Source organism: Trematomus bernacchii, unplaced genomic scaffold (genome assembly GCF_902827165.1).
Source record: "Trematomus bernacchii unplaced genomic scaffold, fTreBer1.1, whole genome shotgun sequence".
NCBI lineage: Eukaryota > Metazoa > Chordata > Actinopteri > Perciformes > Nototheniidae > Trematomus > Trematomus bernacchii.
The window spans coordinates 302378-323774 of NW_022987585.1; the positions used below are offsets into that span (position 1 = coordinate 302378).

Here is a 21397-nt window from a genome sequence, read left to right on the forward strand (position 1 = left end):
TTTAGCTTAGCGGTGGTGACGTGAAGTCATGTGACCGTGCTGTAGTTCCTTTATAGCCCAACATTAGCCACCTTTAGCTTAGCGGTGGTGACGTGAAGTCATGTGACCGTGCTGTAGTTCCTTTATAGCCCATCATTAGCGTTTTACTTCAGAAAAGTGATAATATTTTCTGCAATAGATGCTAACTTCAGGGTTTGCCAACAAATATAAGTCATCACTGCACCACTCTATTTTGCACTATTAGCAAATGATTCAGCATTTTAGCACTTCATGTTCTCCCTTATAGAAATCATTGTTATTTTTGTATGTGTTTTTGGTTGTTAGCCTGAAATGAAGTCTAACACAAGCTGAAGACATTTTAACGTTTTCACATTTTAATTGCAGTCCTTTCTGTAGACAATGATTTCTGTAACTGATTTGTCTCCTGTCTATTTTGCCATGCACAAACACTTTGGCTGCCATCTCTTACAAGTGAGTATCTGTTGGTGTGTGCATGAGCCTTGCAGTGATTTCTGCAGAAACAGATGCCGGATTCTCCTTTTCTCCTCATTAACTCTCCGTCTCTCCCCATTCACAAACAGTGGCTACAATGATCTTCAATGCTTTAGTTCCAATGCCAGATAACAGCTCGAGTGTCTCTGTCATTGGGGTAAGTGCTTGTTTCATTATGTTTTCAAATTTTAAATTTGTGGTGTATTTATTCCCAAATAACAGCAGAGGTGAAGTACTCAGATCTTGTGCTCAAGTAATATAATAATAATAATAATAATAATAATAATAATAATAATAATAATAATAATAATAATAATAATAATAATAATAATAATACATTTATTTAGTATAGCACCTTTCACAGAAATAAAATTCACAAAGTCCTTCACAAGAAAGAACAAAAGTTACAATTAAGACCGCAGAAACATGAATACAATAACAAAAAGTAAAAGTAGGATCTGACTAGTACTCAGATCCTGTATTTGAGTAATAGTAGAAGTACTCAGATCTTGTACTTGAGTAAAAGTAGAAGTACTCAGATCTTGTACTTGAGTAAAAGTAGAAGTACTCAGATCTTGTACTTGAGTAAAAGTAGAAGTACTCAGATCTTGTACTTGAGTAAAAGTAGAAGTACTCAGGTCTTGTACTTGAGTAAAAGTAGAAGTACTCAGATCTTGTACTTGAGTAATAGTAGAAGTACTCAGATCTTGTACTTGAGTAAAAGTAGAAGTACCAGAGTGTAGGAATACTCTGTTACAGTAAAAGTCCTGCATTCAAAATGTTCCTCAAGTAAAAGTAGAAAAGTATTCTCATCAAAATATAGTGAAAGTAGCGACAGTAAAAGTAGTCATTGTGCAGATTGGTCCATTTCAGAATAATATATATGATATGTTTTATAATGATTGATCATGAAAGTGTTATCAAAGCTGGTAAAGGTGCAGCTAGTTTGAATGACTTTGTATACTGCAGGGTAGCTGTAAATAAAAATAAGAATTACATTTTCCAATTTCCATTCATAGCTTCTTCCTGATTGAGACAGTTGTTTTTTTTAAACATAATTTTAATTAATTATCTACTGCTCTCATCTTCTCCTCTTTGTGTCTCACTTCATCCCATCATTCTGTCTCACTGGGTTTAAACATCACATTCATGGCTCCAATTTTCACTCGACCGTATGTTTAATTTTCCTCCACGTCAATACTCTTCGCTGTTCTTCATCCTGCCGCCCCCCTCCCCCTCCCCCCAGTTGAATGTGACAGGTCTGGACTGGAGCCAGCTGAGTAAGAAGGAGTGTCTGAAGTACGGAGGGGCTCTGGTGGGAAATACCTGCAAGTACGTCCCCGATCTGGCCCTCATGTCCTTCATCCTCTTCTTCGGCACCTACTCCATGACCGTCAGCCTCAAGAAGTTCAAGTTCAGCCGCTACTTCCCCACCAAGGTGAGAAGAATATCTGCCTGAGCGTCTTCTCTTATAGACAAAACAAAGGGATGTGCAGCGAGGCGGTCATTAATGAAAACAGAACAGCGATAGGGTGAGCAGGATCCCGACCCAAATACAATTACCCGGCTACGTATTTAATAAACCCAAGACTTGACTCACAATATTGATTTAGAAATCTTAATTGCTTCCGCAAAGATAAAAATACTCTGTTTTCTGTAACTGTCCAAGTCTGTTTACAGTTTATTGACCACTCTTTAAACTGCAGAGCCCATATCGTGTTCCCTTTAGTGTTTACTTCCTGTCTGTCTTCTTCTGCTGTTCCCTTTAGTGTTTACTTCCTGTCTGTCTTCTTCTGCTGTTCACTTTAGTGTTTACTTCCTGTCTGTCTTCTTCTGCTATTCCCTTTGTCACTACCCGATCTGCAGCCCTGCCCTATCTGCAGTGCGCATGTGCGAGATGGTCCGCCATATTGGACAACTCCATACGGCAACTCTAATAGGACATTTGACGTCTAGACGGCTGCCCGATTTGCATCGTGCATGTGCGAGTCATAAACGTCTCAAATATCTATATACAAATATTTTGTTATTTTATTTTATTTGAAATAAAATGAAGGACATTCACAGTTAATGTAATTAGATATAAATTATGAATGCCGTACATATTGCATACATTCACAGTCAATATTTCTTCAGTACAGTATGTATGATAGCTGTCTAACAGAAGTTAAATCCATTTCTCACTTATTCTGACAATGTACTTAACCCAATAAAATGACCCAATAAAAGGAGTTGTTCAATAATAGTGAAGTCACGTTGTAATAACAATAACTCATCTCTCTCGTTCAGATTAATATTGTCGTTTTTTTTTTGGTGTTCTTTTTCTGCTTTGCCAAAAGCCACTGTGTCAAATGTCCTATTAGAGTTGCCGTATGTAGTTGTCCAATATGGCGGACCATCTCGCACATGCGCAGTACAGATCGGGCAGGGGGGCAGATCGGGTAGTGACAGTTCTCTATAGTGTTTACTTCCTGTCTGTCTTCTTCTGCTGTTCCCTTTAGTGTTTACTTCCTGTCTGTCTCTGATTTTGTGTCTAGTTTTAAAACATTTAGCATTTTCTGTAGATATTTTTGTGTCTCTTTTTGTTTGATCTGTGTCTCATTACCTTAATATGCATATTTGTTTGTGCTGTTGTGTGTTTCTTCTTGGCCATTTTGAGTCGTTATTTGTCTCTTTGTGTCATCCCAACAATAAATATTTGCAGTATCTTCAAACAGAGGCTCTCATCACGTGACCTAGTAGTAGGTCTGTTCAGTAATCCTTACAAAACTCACAAAATGTAGTTTATTTCCACTTTAATGTACTTTTTAGCATCACATGCTGATTGTACAGGCTCTCCTGCATCTGATCTCAAACAGGAAGTGGATAATCAAACAGACAAAATAAACTGAACCCTTCTTTTACCTGATGCTGTACCTGAAGTGAATTCAGTTCGGGGACAAATACATGTTTATTTTACTTTAATTGTGACTTTTGTTTCCGTCCAGTTGAGGAAACTGATCAGCGACTTCTCCATCTTCATGTCAATCATGACCTTCGTGGGGCTCGACATGTTGCTGGGACTCGGGACCCCCAAACTGATCGTCCCCACAGAGTTTAAGGTACAGAAACTCTTTTACAATTAAGCAGAATCAGAAATCCTTAATTTGTCACAAAGCAGGGAAACGTACGGTATTACAGCAAAGGCACAATGTACAGAAAAAGGCAAACACAAGATAAGTAGACTAACACATTAAATATAAACACTAATTCCACAGCACTCACTAAACAAATAACTCACCATGTTCAAATCAGAAACTCACCTTTTCAGAACTGCTTTTAGGCCCCGTCCAGACGGAGACAAAACCGATTTCGAACCGAAGTCGATTTAAAAAAAGTCTTCCATCCAAACGAAACCGCTCGAAACCGCTGGAGACGCTGTAGTACATATGCCGGGCCTGTAAGTGGCGCTGTGCTTCCACCACAAAATACACCAAAAGCAGCGAAGAAGACCCCCCCGAGCATGGGCATAAGGCATAAACAAACAAACAAGGTAGAAAAAGGTCAAATCTGTATCATGGTCAGTTTGTTTGCAGCCTTTATTTATCCAGGTAAGAATCCCATTGAGACCAAACGATCTCTTTTACAAGGGAGACCTGCCGCACATTGGTTACACATGTAACAGAAAACAAAAAGGACACATACAACATAATGACAGGGGTACAATTTACACAATTATTCACAAAGACAGGTACCAGGAGTATCAAAAATGCAGGGGAACCAAAATGCTCATTTTCAATATGTTTTGCAGACTGTTCCAAGCTAGAGGAGCTGCGCACATAAAAGTTGTAGTGCCTAAAACAGTCCTAGCACAGGTAAGTCATGGTCAGTAGCGTCTGGAGCACGAACGCAACCCTGTGACCCGCTATTGAAGAATTTTAGTATTGGGAGGGATGAAACCCTCTTTAATGGTCACACATGCAGAGCACACAGCACACACAGTGAAATGTGTTCTCTGCTTTTAACCCATCCTAGTACCAGGAGTCTAGTACTAGGAGCAGTGGGCAGCTATTGTAAAGCGCCCGGGGAGCAATGGGAGTGGGGGGTGTTCGGGCTCTGAAACCGCGGCTCCGTTTCGGCCTCGTGTGGACGAACCGTCTATACGATAAAGAACTTTAGCGGATACAACTGAAATCGTCTCCGTGTGGACGGGGCCTTAATTTGTAAGGGTAAATGGACTGTTCTTATAAATATCTTTATCAGGTATTTTCGACCCCTCAAAGCTCTTTACACACAACGAGTCATTCACCCATTCACACCTCATTCATGCAGAGCTGCACCACTTGCTCTAGGGAAGCTAACGCTCACACACACACGCACACACACACACACACACCACACCACACACACACACACACACACACACACACACACACACAACACACACACACACACACACACACACACACACACAACACACACACACACACACACACACACACACACACACACACACACACACACACACACACACACACTCACACACACACTCACGCACGCTCACACACACACACACACACTCACACACACACACACACACACACACTCACTCACGCACACACACTCACTCACTCACTCACGCACACACAAACACTCACACACACACACACACACACACACACACACACACACACACACACACACACACACACACACACACACACCACACACACTCACGCACGCTCTCACACACACACACACACTCACGCATGCTCACACACACACACACACACACACACACACACACTCACGCACGCTCTCACACACACACACACACACTCACGCACGCTCACACACACACACACACACTCACGCACGCTCACACACACACACACACACACACACACGCATGTTCACACACACACACACACACACTCACGCACGCTCTCCACACACACACACACACACACACACACACACACACACTCACGCACGCTCACACACACACACACACACACACACACACACACACACACACACACACACAGTGTAAATATCAGATATAAGATATGTATCGCCTCTCTCTTCTGCCTCCAGCCGACTCGTCCGGGCCGAGGCTGGCTGGTGATGCCGTTTGGGAAGAACCCGTGGTGGGTCTACGTGGCGAGCTTCGTTCCAGCGCTGCTCGTCACCATCCTCATCTTCATGGACCAGCAGATCAGCGCCGTCATCGTCAACAGGAAGGAGAACAAACTCAAGGTGGGAATATTACATCCTGATGATGCATTCAATGGCATTACTGTGGGAAGTAGTGGAGTACAAATACTTTGTTACTTTACTTAAGTACATTTTTCTGGTATTCTTCTTTTTACTTTCTACTTCTTACATTTTCAAAACAGGCTGGTTACTTTAGTTTTAATCTGTGTTTGGTGGCGTGATCATTATTATTTAGAGTCATTAGGCGCTTTCACACCAAGTACTTTGCCGTACTTAGTTCATCAGAACTTAGTTCATCAGAACTCTTTAGTTCTGATGAACTAAAGAGCAGATCGCGTTCACACCGGAATAAGTCCCTGAGGGAGGATTAGGCAAATGAAGCCGCTGACGTCACTTCTTCTTCTTCTTCTTCTTCTTCTTCTTCGGCTTTGGGTTTACTGGCAGGCCGCAAACCACTTCACGGCGTGTACTGCCGCCGGAAGTCCCCGGAGTTAGGGACTGGCTTCAGTAGAAGCTGCTGGGACTCCCAGCAGCTTCTACTGAAGCCTTCCGAGTAAATCGCCAGAACGCCGACACCTCCTCATCACTCCACCGCTCCCATGTTTTCTTTTGTGTTGCCATAAGTTAGTCTCTCTGCATTTGTGCGCTGGGCTAATGCTAATAATGCTAATGCCAGCAAATACAATGGCGGCTTCACAAAACTTTTCGGACTTTTACGGGGCGTGGTTTGCAATTCGCCCAGCCAATCAGAAATGGGAACCTTTTTCTCCCAGGAAAGTACCTGCTCTCTAGCAGGGACTAAAAAGGGGGTGAAAAGGTTCTCATGAACTAAGTTCTAGTTTTTTTGGTGTGAACGCAACATTTCAAGAACTATCGGAACTATACTGGGAAAAGTACTCCGGTGTGAAAGCGCCTATTGCGTGCCTATTGATTTGAACACGATCCGTGTATCCATCATTTCCTGGTCTTCTCTAAAGAAGAGGGACCAATGAAAACGTTGTCATGTTGCCGTTGTTCAGCATGGAAACATTCAATAGCTAACAATGACATTATTGTTCTATTAATATAAAGGGAGGTCAGGTACTCTTTAAAACAGCTGCTAGTTATGGGTACTTTTTACTGAAGTACATTTCAAAGCCCTCTTTACTTTTACTTGAGTAAAGAAGTTTAGTCAGTACTTCTACTTTCACCAGAGTATTTTTAAACACGAGTATCTGTACTTCTACTTGAGTAAAGGATGTGTGTACTTTTGCCACCTCTGATAGTTTGCACTTTGTTTGGTTGACTTCGATTCAGCGTCTTGGTGTGAATGGTTCAGCTATCAAACTACGGAAAGAACCAAAGCACAGCGGCCGGTCGGACTGCAGACTAAAGGTCATGAGGAAAGTTTATAAAAACTCTCTCTGCCAGAAGGGGAAACAAAGGTCCACATGCTGACATTTGGAAAAACAAGTTAACCTCAGGAACCACCAGGAAATGATGGATACACGGATCATGTTCAAATCAATAGGCACGCAATGACTCCAAATAATAATGATCACGCCACCAAACACACATTCAAACTAAAGAAACCAGCCTGTTTGGAAAATGTAAGAAGTAGAAAGTACAGGTATTTGTGTTCAACATGTAAGAAGTAGAAAGTACAGGTATTTGAGTTCAACATGTAAGAAGTAGAAAGTACAGGTATTTGTGTTCAACATGTGAGAAGTAGAAAGTACAGGTATTTGTGTTCAACATGTAAGAAGTAGAAAGTACAGGTATTTGTGTTCAACATGTAAGAAGTAGAAAGTACAGGTATTTGGGTTCAACATGTAAGAAGTAGAAAGTACAGGTATTTGGGTTCAACATGTAAGAAGTAGAAAGTACAGGTATTTGTGTTCAACATGTAAGAAGTAGAAAGTACAGGTATTTGTGTTCAACATGTAAGAAGTAGAAAGTACAGGTATTTGTGTTCAACATGTAAGAAGTAGAAAGTACAGGTATTTGAGTTCAACATGTAAGAAGTAGAAAGTACAGGTATTTGTGTTCAACATGTGAGAAGTAGAAAGTACAGGTATTTGTGTTCAACATGTAAGAAGTAGAAAGTACAGGTATTTGTGTTCAACATGTAAGAAGTAGAAAGTACAGGTATTTGGGTTCAACATGTAAGAAGTAGAAAGTACAGGTATTTGGGTTCAACATGTAAGAAGTAGAAAGTACAGGTATTTGTGTTCAACATGTAAGAAGTAGAAAGTACAGGTATTTGGGTTCAACATGTAAGAAGTAGAAAGTACAGGTATTTGTGTTCAACATGTAAGAAGTAGAAAGTACAGGTATTTGGGTTCAACATGTAAGAAGTAGAAAGTACAGGTATTTGTGTTCAACATGTAAGAAGTAGAAAGTACAGGTATTTGTGTTCAACATGTAAGAAGTAGAAAGTACAGGTATTTGTGTTCAACATGTAAGAAGTAGAAAGTACAGGTATTTGTGTTCAAAATGTAAGAAGTAGAAAGTACAGGTATTTGAGTTCAACATGTAAGAAGTAGAAAGTACAGGTATTTGAGTTCAACATGTAAGAAGTAGAAAGTACAGGTATTTGTGTTCAACATGTAAGAAGTAGAAAGTACAGGTATTTGTGTTCAAAATGTAAGAAGTAGAAAGTACAGGTATTTGAGTTCAACATGTAAGAAGTAGAAAGTACAGGTATTTGAGTTCAACATGTAAGAAGTAGAAAGTACAGGTATTTGTGTTCAACATGTGAGAAGTAGAAAGTACAGGTATTTGTGTTCAACATGTAAGAAGTAGAAAGTACAGGTATTTGGGTTCAACATGTAAGAAGTAGAAAGTACAGGTATTTGTGTTCAACATGTAAGAAGTAGAAAGTACAGGTATTTGGGTTCAACATGTAAGAAGTAGAAAGTACAGGTATTTGTGTTCAACATGTAAGAAGTAGAAAGTACAGGTATTTGTGTTCAACATGTAAGAAGTAGAAAGTACAGGTATTTGTGTTCAACATGTAAGAAGTAGAAAGTACAGGTATTTGTGTTCAAAATGTAAGAAGTAGAAAGTACAGGTATTTGAGTTCAACATGTAAGAAGTAGAAAGTACAGGTATTTGAGTTCAACATGTAAGAAGTAGAAAGTACAGGTATTTGTGTTCAACATGTAAGAAGTAGAAAGTACAGGTATTTGTGTTCAAAATGTAAGAAGTAGAAAGTACAGGTATTTGAGTTCAACATGTAAGAAGTAGAAAGTACAGGTATTTGTGTTCAAAATGTAAGAAGTCAAAGTAAAAAGTCGTCAGAAAAAAAATAAAAAAATAAGTACTGATACCAGAAAAATGTACTTAAGTAGAGTAACGAAGTATTTGTACTCCACTACTTCCCACCTCTGATAACAACACAATAACCCCTCCCCCCCCCCCCTTGCAGAAAGGCTGTGGCTACCACCTGGACCTGTTCTGGGTGGGGGTCCTGATGGCCGTCTGCTCCTTCCTGGGTCTCCCCTGGTACGTGGCGGCCACCGTCATCTCCATCGCCCACATCGACTCTCTGAAGATGGAGAGTGCGTCCAGCGCGCCGGGAGAGCAGCCGCAGTTCCTCGGGGTCAGGTGGGTGCAACAACACACAGATACAACTTTATTAGAGACACAGTCTGCGGACGAATGGTACAAACAAATCAGTAAGAAAACAATGAAAACAGGGTTTTTTTAATTGTTTGTTCACAGCATGTAAAGCGGCCTTGGTTCCCTTGAAAGGCGCTATAAAAATATAATCTATTATTATTATAAAGGTGTTTTTGCTTGTAATAAGTACAAATATCTTCTATTAGAACAAATGGATAATTTGCTACGGAAGATTTATTGTAAAAGAAGGGATATTTAGATAATTGTGATCTTGTAATTAGCTGGGGAAACTTATTTTGAATTATATTTTACCAGCATAAGGAAGTCTTGTGTTGTAAAATCAGTAAAAACAGGTAAAAAAACTATGAAAACATGTTTTTTTTATTGTTTGTACACAGCAAGTAAAGCGGCAAGTAAAGCGGCCTTGGGTCCCTTGAAAGGCGCTATACAAATATAATCTATTATTATTATTATTATTGAGGTGTTTTTGCTTGTAATAAGTACAAATATATTCTATTAGAACAAGTAAAGATTTTCTACAGAAGATTTCTTGTAAAAGATGGGATATTTAGATAATTGTGATCTTGTAATTAGCTAGGGAAACTTATTTTGAATTATATTTTACCAGAATAAGGAAGTGATGTTACAAAATAAGCCACAAACGCTCAAAAGATTTCTGCAATCTGATGTTAGTTTGTGATTTACCATTAAAAAGTAAAAGTAAAATATTTAATCTCAGATACAACTCAAAATAAGTGGTTTTCAAGGGTCTTTGGTTTAAAGGGGACCTATCATGCAAAATGCACTTTTGTACGTCTTTTCTACATGAATATGTGTCCCCGGTGTTCCAGGGAACTCACCAAGTGTCAGAAAACACAACCCTCTCTATTTTCCTCCATACCCAAATCTCTAAAAAAGGGGCTGCAACGGATCTGATAAAAACTGATCCAGATTTGAACACTGTCCTGACGTCAGGACGGTGGCGCTACGGCTATTGGGCCAACTCCACCAATCAGGAGGAGACAGCCACGGCCATTGCTGTTCGAAAGTGCTGGAGACGCTGTAGTACATATGCCAGGCCTGTAGGTGGTGCTGTTCTCACTGAATCTGCCCTTGCAAAAACAGATCTAAAAAAGTTCAAATTGAGCAAAATGAGGCATGGCTAAAATGCATGATCTGTTTGGTATTTTGAAAAAAAAAAAGTATAAATATGCCTTATATAGGTATGGTCCTACACTATATTATTCAAATATAGCATGATAGGTCCACTTTAAGATACTTTAAGATGCATTGTCCAAAAGCAATACCCTATATCTCACTGCATTTTTACATCTCATATCAAGTGTAAAGAATATTCTGACTTGATATTAGACGATATTTGTAGTGTATGTCTTTTCCCAACCACTTCAGAATCAGAATACCTATATTCGTCCAACAGGGGGGAACATTTACATTGTTAGAGCAAAAGTTAAGAGCCAAACATGGCTTGATATCAATTAGGGATCATGCATCAAAATATGAAAGATAAGAAAAGAAATGACAGACATTTCAATTTACAAAATACACATCCGGTACGAGTAACAGTATTAAAGGTTTAGAGGAGAATTCATCAGGACTTAAGAGAGACAATGGCATAGGATGTAAAATGCTTAAAAAGCCCCGCTATAAAGACTATTTGACTGCAATTATACTTTTACTTTTTTAATAAACAGAGAACAAAGAATGACGGGCATTCTGGTGTTCTGCCTCACCGGAGTCTCCATCTTCCTCGCTCCTGTACTCAAGGTATGAAACTTTGATAATAACACCTGTTTGATACTACTTTTACTTAGAGGTCACCTATTATGCAAAATCCACTTCTTCATGTCTCTTCTACATCAACATGTGTCCCCTCTTCCTCATGTCTCTTCTACATCAACATGTGTCCCCTCTTCTTCATGTCTCTTCTACATCAACATGTGTCCCCTCTTCTTCATGTCTCTTCTACATCAACATGTGTCCCCTCTTCTTCATGTCTCTTCTACATCAACATGTGTCCCCTCTTCTTCATGTCTCTTCTACATCAACATGTGTCCCCTCTTCTTCATGTCTCTTCTACATCAACATGTGTCCCCTCTGTGGAAAGAGACTCTGAAAGTTTCAGGAACAAAGATTCTCTCTCTTTTTGTCCTGATCCATTTTTATAAAAACCTGTCTGAAAATGAGCTGATCAGATTTTGGCCCCTTTATGATGTCATAACGATGTTTTGTCTTGTGTAACCATCAGCAACCAAGGTAACCCCCCCCCCCCCCCCTTATCACCTGAATCTCCTCCTAGAGCACCATTGAGTTCTTTTTAACCAAATCTCTCTCAGAGGGGCGTGGGGAGGGGCTCCTTATTTTCATCTAAAGTAACAGACAGAGAATCAGCACTTTTGAAACAGGGCTGAAACAGAGGGGATTATGGGTAATGCTGCAATGATCTGTTTGGTGTTTCAGCCAATCAGAGACAGGTTCTGTATATATCTGAGACCTGTGATATATTGATGAAAAACAGTATAATAGGGGACCTTTAAGTTAATAATCTCACATGTTGTTTTTTCCGCTCACAGTACATCCCGATGCCCGTGCTCTACGGCGTCTTCCTCTACATGGGCGTGGCGTCTCTCAGTGGGATCCAGGTACGCTGTTAATGTCGTTTTTCAAGATAAATCGAATTATTGTAGCTGGAGATCTTTTTTTAAACAATATTTGTATTGAAGTTTTCAAATATAACGAACATTACACATACATAAAACGGTCAGTCTAGGTGGCAGATACAGTGTACAACCACTGTGTAAATAAACACAGGTCAGTATTCAGATGATACAGGGATAACAACGTACAGAAATCTGAAAGAATATGACGTGGGCTTCTACACTTTAAGCTGCACTTCTTCCTTATTGCAGATATATCCGACGAGAGGCAGGTGGGAATCGGTTTATTTAGAGCTGCCAAACAAACAAACAAGCAGAGAGCCGAGAAAACACAATCATAGGAAGAGCTGTTATAAGCCCCCACATGTTGTAAAAGTGCAAATAAGATATTAATACATAAACTGTAGATATAAAATGTGTCAATGTAGGTTTGTGATAATAAATATCCACAGCAGAGTTTTTATCTAAATACAGTCGGTGTCACAAACGAGCTGAGAACCAAAATGCAACACACGGGAAACCAGGGATAGTCGGTAACCAGCTTTATTTAAGGCAATAGGCTGGTAGGAGACGAAACGGCAGATAGTCGGCAAAGGGCTGGTCGGGGACAGGCGAGGGTTCCAGGAGAAAGCAAGACGGGAGACGATGGTACAGACCGGGTCAGGGAGCAGGCGAGGCAGAATAGTCCGGGTACAGGCAGGGTCAGGAAACAGGCGAGGCAGGCTGGTCAGGGACAGGCAGGGTCAGGAAACAGGCGAGGCAGGCTGGTCAGGGACAGGCAGGGTCGAAGCCGGGAGAGCAATCTGGAGGGTAGTGCGGGAAAGACTGGCATGCTGCAAAGTAGATCTGGCACTGAAGTGAAAGTGAAGTGGGCCTATATACTAATGGAGCTGATGGGTGTAACAGAGTGAGAGAGAGAGACAGGGTGTGACTACCAGGTGACTAAGGAATGTTAATGTAGAAAATAGGTGAGTGAGAAAGCAGACGGTATAACTTTCTGTGCAGGGTGCAACTTCCTGCAAATTAGGATTAGGGTTTAACTTTGTTTAGTGATTTTTGGTAGGTTTTGTTTTAGGTACAGGTCGTGGTATTGCATTATCTCATGACTGTTTAAAAATAAAAATATCTGACATGAATTTACCAGCATTTTAACGAGATTTGCATTGTTTTTTTGACAGCTCACTTTGCATTTTTTTACTAGTCTATGGCTGGTAAACGGTGCAAAATGTTGTCCCCTGATTTCTTTAAAGAAAACTAAATGGAATTGGTATTATTTTTAAGTTTCAGATTGAAAGAAAATCATACATGTAGATCTCTCGCTCGTTGTAATGCATAACAAAAAGTCTATTAAGTATGTATGATTGTTTAAAATGTGAAATACATTCATAATACAGATAGGGTATTGCATAAGGTTCCTAAAAAACACGAGGACAGATAATCTCTGATGCTTATTCCCTGGAAAGAATCTGCATAAATTAGCAATTCTGATGATTTTTTTGCAAGTTTTCCTGCATTCCCTATCACAGTTCATTGTACAGTGTTTATCAGTTGCTCTGTACTGGTATTGTAATGCATTGATTTGAATATTACAGTAGATGTACACTTTTAGATTAGATTACTTTATTGTCATTACATAATGCAAGCAGAGTGTAACAAAATTAGGAGGGTCTAACCAAAGGTAAATAGATGTCAAATGTATTTTTTATTTGTGTATTTTGAGGTCTGCATGTCAGTAATGTGTCCTCTTTGTCTCCTGGTGCTGCTCAGTTCTGGGACAGGATCAAGTTGTACATGATGCCGTCCAAACACCAGCCGGACTTCCCCTTCCTGCGCCACGTCCCTCTGAGGAAGGTCCACCTCTTCACGCTGGTCCAGATCTTATGTCTGGCCGTGCTCTGGACCCTCAAATCCACGTTCCTGGCCATCATCTTCCCCGTTATGGTACGTGGGAATGCAATTCTTACATTTACAAACGTATAGCTTTCGGTGAATGCCGTATTATATCTAAGAGGAAATTATGTTTCACTAAAAACAGGTCCACTGGTGTGCGTTAATTCTTCAAAATACTACCTTAACCGAACATAATACTACCTTGACTCCCAAAAATACCACCTTTACCAACAAAAACACCGTCCTAAACCTCCAAATACCACAATTACTCACCAATATATCCTCCAAAATTCCATCTTATCGCATAGAAATACCACCTTACCAACCAAAAACAACTTAACCAACTAAAATACCACCAAATCAAATATCATATTAAACCTAATACCAGCATTGAAATACCACCTTTATCCACCAAAACACCATCCTAAACCTTCAAATACCACCAAAATATCCTCCAAAATATCACATTAAACTCTACAAATACCACTTTAACGCATCAAAATTCCACTTTAACTCTCCAAAATTCACCATAATCTCGCTTTAATCCCTCAAATACCAATTTAACCCACCAAAATTACACTTTAACTGAATAAAATACCACCTCAACCCTACAAATACCACCTTAACCCACCAAAATACCACCTTAACTCTACAAATACCACTTCAACTCAGCAAAATTCCACCTTAGCCCTCCAAAATCCACCTTAATTTTCCATAATACTACCTTAACCCTCCTAGTTTCACTTTAACCCACCAACATTCCACTTTTTCCTCTCCAAATAACATCGGACTCCACCAAAATCTTTCTTGACCTACTAAATACAACTGCAATCAACTAGAATACCAACAATAAGCCTCAAAATGATACCTTTTTCCCACCAAAAACCAACCCTACCCCTCCACATACGACCTTAACCCTCCATATACCATTTTAACCCACCATACTACCACATTAACCCTCCAAATACCAATTTAACTGACCAAAATTACACCTTAGCCCACCATAATACCACTTTAACTAAATAAAATACCACCTCAACCCACCATAACCCCACCTCAACCCACCATAATCCCACCATAACCCACTAAAATACCACCCCAACCCTCCAAATACCACTTTAACGCACCAAAATTCCACTTTAACCCTCCAAAATTCACCATAACCCACTATAATCGTGCGTTAACCCCACAAATACCAATTTAACCCACAGAAATTACACCTTAACCTACCATAATACCACTTTAATTGAATAAAATACCACCTCAACCCTACAAATACCACCTTAACCACCAAAATACCACACTAACTCTACAAATACCACTTTAACCAAGCAAAATTCCACCTTAACCCTCCAAAATCCACCTTAATTCTCCATAATACTACCTTAACCCACCAACATTCCACTTTTTCCTCTCCGAATAAAACCTGACTCCACCAAAATCTTTCTTGACCTACTAAATACAACTGTTATCAACTAGAATACCAACATTAAGCCTAAAAATTATACCTTTTATCCACCAAAAAAACACCTTACCCCTCGAAATACGACCTTAACCGAACATAGTATACCACCGTTACCCTCCATTTACCATTTGAACCCACAGTAATACCACAGTAATGTGTTTTGCGATGGCATACGCATGTATTTCATGTGTTTTATATTGGAGTGAGTCTGTGTATTTTTCTCTGTGGTCTATTTCTTTTACTTTGCTGCAAGATAAACCCCCCCTCAGGGAAATAAGGTTGGAGTTGAAACGTCCTGCAGAGAATTGGATATAGTTCGGTAGCATGATATCCAGATTCTGTCCGAGCTCGCAGGATGCTGAGAAGAAGCTCCAGAGGAGGTCGGACATGTTGCAAAAAACAATCCAGTCCACAGATAAAAGAACAGAAACAGAAATAATCTAATTCCTTAAGACACCTTAAGTCCTTTTGGACCATTTTCAGTTTTCTATTATAACTTGTTAAAAATTATACTATTGGTTATATTCTGGAATATACATATTGTTTATTGTTTATTATAGTAAAATGGTAGACATAATTTATTCATCCCAAATTCTGAATTTTGCATCTGTGTTTGACATTTGACAAAATTGACATTTGCAGCAAAATATACAAATAGAAAAGACAGATTATAATTGTTTTATTGTAATGATTAATTATTCTGATACCTCTGCTCGTGAACTCTTTGAGTATTTAAAAAAGCGCTATATAATTAAATGTATAATTATTATTATTTCAACAAATCTATTTTATACGTTTTAATTATTATTTGTTGTAATGTTTTTTTTTTGTTAAAAATTATTATTATTAGTGTGTTTATTTAAAACATATCTTTTCTGTCCCCGGTGCAGATCCTGGGTCTGCTGCTGGTCCGGAAGATGCTGGACATGGTCTTCTCTCAGCACGATCTGGCCTGGATAGACGACCTCCTGCCAGGGAAAGACGACGAGAAGAAGAAGGAGGACGACAAGAAGAAAAAGGGGAAAGACGAGGACAAGAAGAAGAAGAAGAAGAAGGGGAAGGAGAAGAAGAAGCCCAAACAGGAGGACAGCGAGGAGGAGGAAGAGGAGGAGGAGGAAGAGGAGGTGAGAAACTTGAGCCTCTGCTGCCCCCTGCAGGAGACATGGAGTCACTGCAGAGCTGGGGCTGTACTGCCTTGTATCACAGAGAGGGCAAAAGTACACACTTCACTCAAGTAGAAGTACAGATACTCGTGTTTAAAAATACTCTGGTAAAAGTAGAAGTACTGACTAAACTTCTTTACTCAAGTAAAAGTAAAGAACTTTGAAATGTACTTCAGTAAAAAGTACCCATAACTAGCAGCTGTTTTAAAGAGTACCTGACCTCCCTTTATATTAATAGAACAATAATGTCATTGTTAGCTAATGAATGTTTCCATGCTGAACAACGGCAACATGACAACGTTTTCATTGGTCCCTCTTCTTTAGAGAAGACCAGGAAATGATGGATACACGGATCGTGTTCAAATCAATAGGCACGCAATGACTCTAAATAATAATATAATAATAATACGTTTTATTATTATTATTATGCTGCTGTGTTTATTGTATTTGTGTAACTCTGGCACATCAATTTCCTTTGGGATAAATAAAGTCCTATCTTATCTTAAGCATCAAAATACTATACATATACCCACCAAAAACAACCGTACCCCTCTAAATACGACCTTAACCCAACATAGTACCACCGTTACCCTCCATATACCATTTGAACCCACCGTAAGAACACCGTAATGTGTTTTGCGATGGCATACGCATGTATTTCATGTGTTTTATATTGGAGTGAGTCTGTGTATTTTTCTCTGTGGTCTATTTATTTTACTTTGCTGCAAGATAAACCCCCCCTCAGGGAAATAAGGTTGGAGTTGAAACGTCCTGCAGAGAATTGGATATAGTTCAGTAGCATGACATCCAGATTCTGTCTGAGCTCGCAGGGTGCTGAGAAGAAGCTCCAGAGGAGGTCGGACATGTTGCAAAAACAATCCAGTGCACAGATAAAAAGAATAGAAACTGAAATGATCTAACCAGCATTTTCAAATGAAGTATCTCAATCAAAATGATTCCGATGAATTTAAACATTAAAGAGGTTTCAGTAGCGGACTAATACATTTCTCACGAGACTAAATCTGCACATTACTGTTAATGTATTCTATAAATGGAGCACAATATCCATCGTCCCCTGGGCATCAATAAAATATCTTTGTTTGAAATAAACATATGATGTAATCTTTACCTTATCTATGTTAGTATTTCTATATTAATTTCTTCAAAAAATTGAGCGATTGCATCTATGTTCACCAAAGGATCAAACTATGGTGTTTTCATAATCTCCGACACATCATGGGATAACGGACAGATGTGAAGGAGCACTTTACTCCAGCTCCTCTCCTGTCACCTAGATAGTTCAGACAGCTCTTCTGGGTCATTTCACTCCACAAAAAAACACTTTGGAGCTTCGACCTGTGTCTTTACGTTGTGTTTGTTTTGCACACAGGAAAAGTACCGCGGGTACTCCAACCACTGCCCGAGCCCGGACTCGGACCTGGACCGCAGGTACTGTGTCCTCAAACTGCACATCCCCTACAAAGACCTGGTGCACCCCGAGGAGAACGAGGCTCAGTGGGGGGCGCAATGCCAGCCTGCTGCCACACACAGGGCCCTCTGACACACACACACACACACACACACACACACACACACACACACACACACACACACACACACACACACACACACACACACACACACACACACACACACACACACACACACACACACACACAGGGCCCTCTAACATACACACAGGGCGTTTAATGATTTCATAACCATTAAATTATTTTTACAAGTATATTTCTGTGACCTCTCCAGAGTCAGTGACACTCTCTTCCTGCACAGACACATGCTGGTGAATTATTTTTAAATGACTTCTACTGGATTACCTCCATAGTTATGAGGTTGCAGCAGAAATGTGTGAAAAACGTTTTGTAATTTGTGTGAACTGACCTATTAAAATGCACAAACCTAGACACGTATTTAACAGCTTATCTGAAGACTAAATATTTAAACGACCAGAGGGACACTAAGAGGTCCATAAAAGCTTCTGACATGGTGTTGCATTGCATTAAACTAAGGTGCTCTTCCCCATGATAACCAACGATAAACCCTCCTGTTTTCTGTGCTGTTTAATCCAAATGAATGTTATGGCACGTCCTCTCACCAGGAGGGTTGTAACTTCTTCCGGTAACACTTTCTTTGACGTTTACATCTATAATGCATTAAAACATACTTATAATTGGTTATAATATGCTTATAGGATCATTTAATGTAATACTTAAAGTGGACCTATCATGCTATATTTGAATAATATAGTGTAGGGCCATACCTATATAAGGCATATTTATACTTTTTTTTTTTCAAAATACCAAACAGATCATGCATTTTAGCCATGCCTCATTTTGCTCAATTTGAAAAATGTTAGCTCTGTTTTTGCAAGGGTTGATTCTGTGAGAACAGCACCACCTACAGGCCTGGCATATGTACTACAGCGTCTCCAGCGCTTTTGAACAGCAATGGCCGTGGCTGTCTCCTCCTGATTGGTGGAGTTGGCCCAATAGCCGTAGCGCCACCGTCCTGACGTCAGGACAGTGTTCAAATCTGGATCAGTTTTTATCAGATCCGTTGCAGCCCCTTTTTTAGAGATTTGGGTATGGAGGAAAATAGAGAGGGTTGTGTTTTCTGACACTTGGTGAGTTCCCTGGAACACCGGGGACACATATTCATGTATAAAAGACGTACAAAAGTGCATTTTGCATGATAGGTCCCCTTTAAAGCATTTTATTATCAAAATACATTTTAGATTAAATGATATTTTTTCACTTATTTCGTTTGTTTGTATGAATATATATTTTTTTATAAATATTTTTCCACTTAGAATGAATTATAATCACATTTGTATGCATTATAACAATGATTTAAAAATGATAATTTATAAAAACTGCAGGAATTAAGATACAGAATTGTCAGCTTTCTCAAAAAAGTATTTAAATTATGAAGTATTTTGATAAAATTAGATCAGAAAAAAGTGCTATATGTACTTTTTATCCATTATTCACTCTTTACAGTGCTATCATCAGATTATAATGCATTCAAAGCATTTTTTTAATGCACTATACTCATGGAAAGTGTTGCCCTTCTTCGTACATGTTCCATATACATTTACATTTTGCACATTTTGTGGGGGCACACGTGCAGACGGATCATTTCTCATAACTTCTCCCCCTCTTGTCTCAGCTCAGTCTCCTCTCCATGCACTTTAAGGCAATGCAGATCATTGTGACGTTTTTAATAATGACTATAATCCTGCTGCTCTTCCTGTGTCCAATGTGTTGCACACACCACGCAGCATATGGTAAATCTTCACTGATGTGTGTTATTAGATTTTGAAGACTCTGAAGTGCATGCTGTAGAGTTTGTGTCTTTCTGTTTAGATTAGAGGCATTTCAATACAAATAAAGTGTGGAATATTAAGCATGATGTTTATATAGAACATGTAGAGGATGTATTATAATAGGCCAGATTGTGTACACCTGTTTCCTCCTCAACATGCAACAGGTTGTTTTGGTTGTTTCTTTTTCCTCCCATGTGCTGAAAATCACTCTCACCTGCATCTCAAATGTCAACCCCGAAAACCTGCGGCATTTTCCATGGAAATGTTTGCATTGAAAGTGCAGCTGCTGAGGATGTTCTCTTTAATCCAGACATTTAACCACCGTCATTGTTCCCTTTCTGTGGGAGAATCTAAAAGACTCATCATGTCTGCATTGCTTTGAAAGAGGCATGGTTTGGAATTGACTGTGTAACTGATTTTGGATTTATATGAATTTGTCTTTTAGCGCCATGTTGTCAATGATTTGGATGTTTGATCTTGCTTTTAAACCTTCCTAGAATGGCATTTTATCCCCCAAACCTTACCCGCCTATCTGTTTATATTTCTCCTTTTGGAAACACAGGTTTGACATTCAGTAATTGGTTTTAAACATGTAGTGATTTAAACAGCAAACGGTTCAATTCAGATATGACTATAGCAGGGGATGGGAAGCTGACGTAATCAACAGCAATTCGGCCCTCTTTGGACCATTAACCTGTACGGCGAAGAAGCATACCCTATTTTATTTAAAAGTGTTAAACATTGTCAGTAGTCACTGGTATGTAACAACCAATGCAACGACCAACAAACATTTAACATAACAGCACAATCACTGAGATAAAACATGCTCAAAGAGCCTTTAGGGTGCATTCGATACAACTGGTTAATGTGTGCGGGAGCTAAGCAGTGTTTCTGGTTTTGGGAGTGTGTATGGTAACCGGAGCTTGCCCTTCCCCAGCATCACCCTCCACCTGAAGATCTCCTGCCCGTCGTCTCCGGCCGTTCCTATTGGCCGAGGGATGGGCTGCCCGGTGCCCCAGGTCAAGATCGAGATGGAGTCCGACTACGACTCCGACATCGACCCCCGCCGGCCCCGAGACATGAGCAGCGAGACCACGCTATGAGGCCCCTCGAGACTCCACGTCGTGTGTGTGTGTTTGTGTTAGTGTGTGGGTGCAGCCAGTGCTGACCCACGGACAGAACGAGGGGGGGGCAAACACACACGGAGTAAAACTGGAATAAAAAATGGACAGCTGAAGAAGCTTAACGTGCTTTGAAATTGGTGCAGCTCTGCTTTGAATATTATATAAAATGTGTATGATGTAAATGGCCATATTAACAGAGGAAATATATATCTGTATGTGCTGTATAGGGTTATATATTCAATGTGAACATATTTATCTTTATACATATTAGCTATTTATTTATGTACTTGTACTCCGAATATTGAAATGTCAACGCGATAACTTCACATCAGCCTGTGTGTACAGAGATTTTTGAGGCAGGAAATGTGAAAACGAGCATTTTAGCAGCAGATATAATAACCAGGAGGTTGTAAAGTCTTCTTCTATATGTTAGTGTTTGAATATGT

At 39.6% G+C, this 21397-nt stretch overlaps 1 protein-coding gene across 1 annotated transcript in view; it reads left to right on the forward strand.

The window, feature by feature from the left end:
• The window catches only part of slc4a5a (solute carrier family 4 member 5a), a 57692-nt gene extending 36762 nt beyond the window's left edge, over nucleotides 1-20930 (forward strand). Inside the window, 11 exon segments of the mRNA XM_034128340.1 lie at nucleotides 609-649; nucleotides 1739-1930; nucleotides 3480-3593; nucleotides 5569-5730; nucleotides 9098-9276; nucleotides 11004-11076; nucleotides 11883-11951; nucleotides 13734-13907; nucleotides 16212-16445; nucleotides 17875-17933; nucleotides 20765-20930. Of these exon segments, the coding sequence (XP_033984231.1) occupies nucleotides 609-649; nucleotides 1739-1930; nucleotides 3480-3593; nucleotides 5569-5730; nucleotides 9098-9276; nucleotides 11004-11076; nucleotides 11883-11951; nucleotides 13734-13907; nucleotides 16212-16445; nucleotides 17875-17933; nucleotides 20765-20930 (1463 nt within the window).
• The last annotated feature ends 467 nt before the right edge of the window (nucleotides 20931-21397 follow it).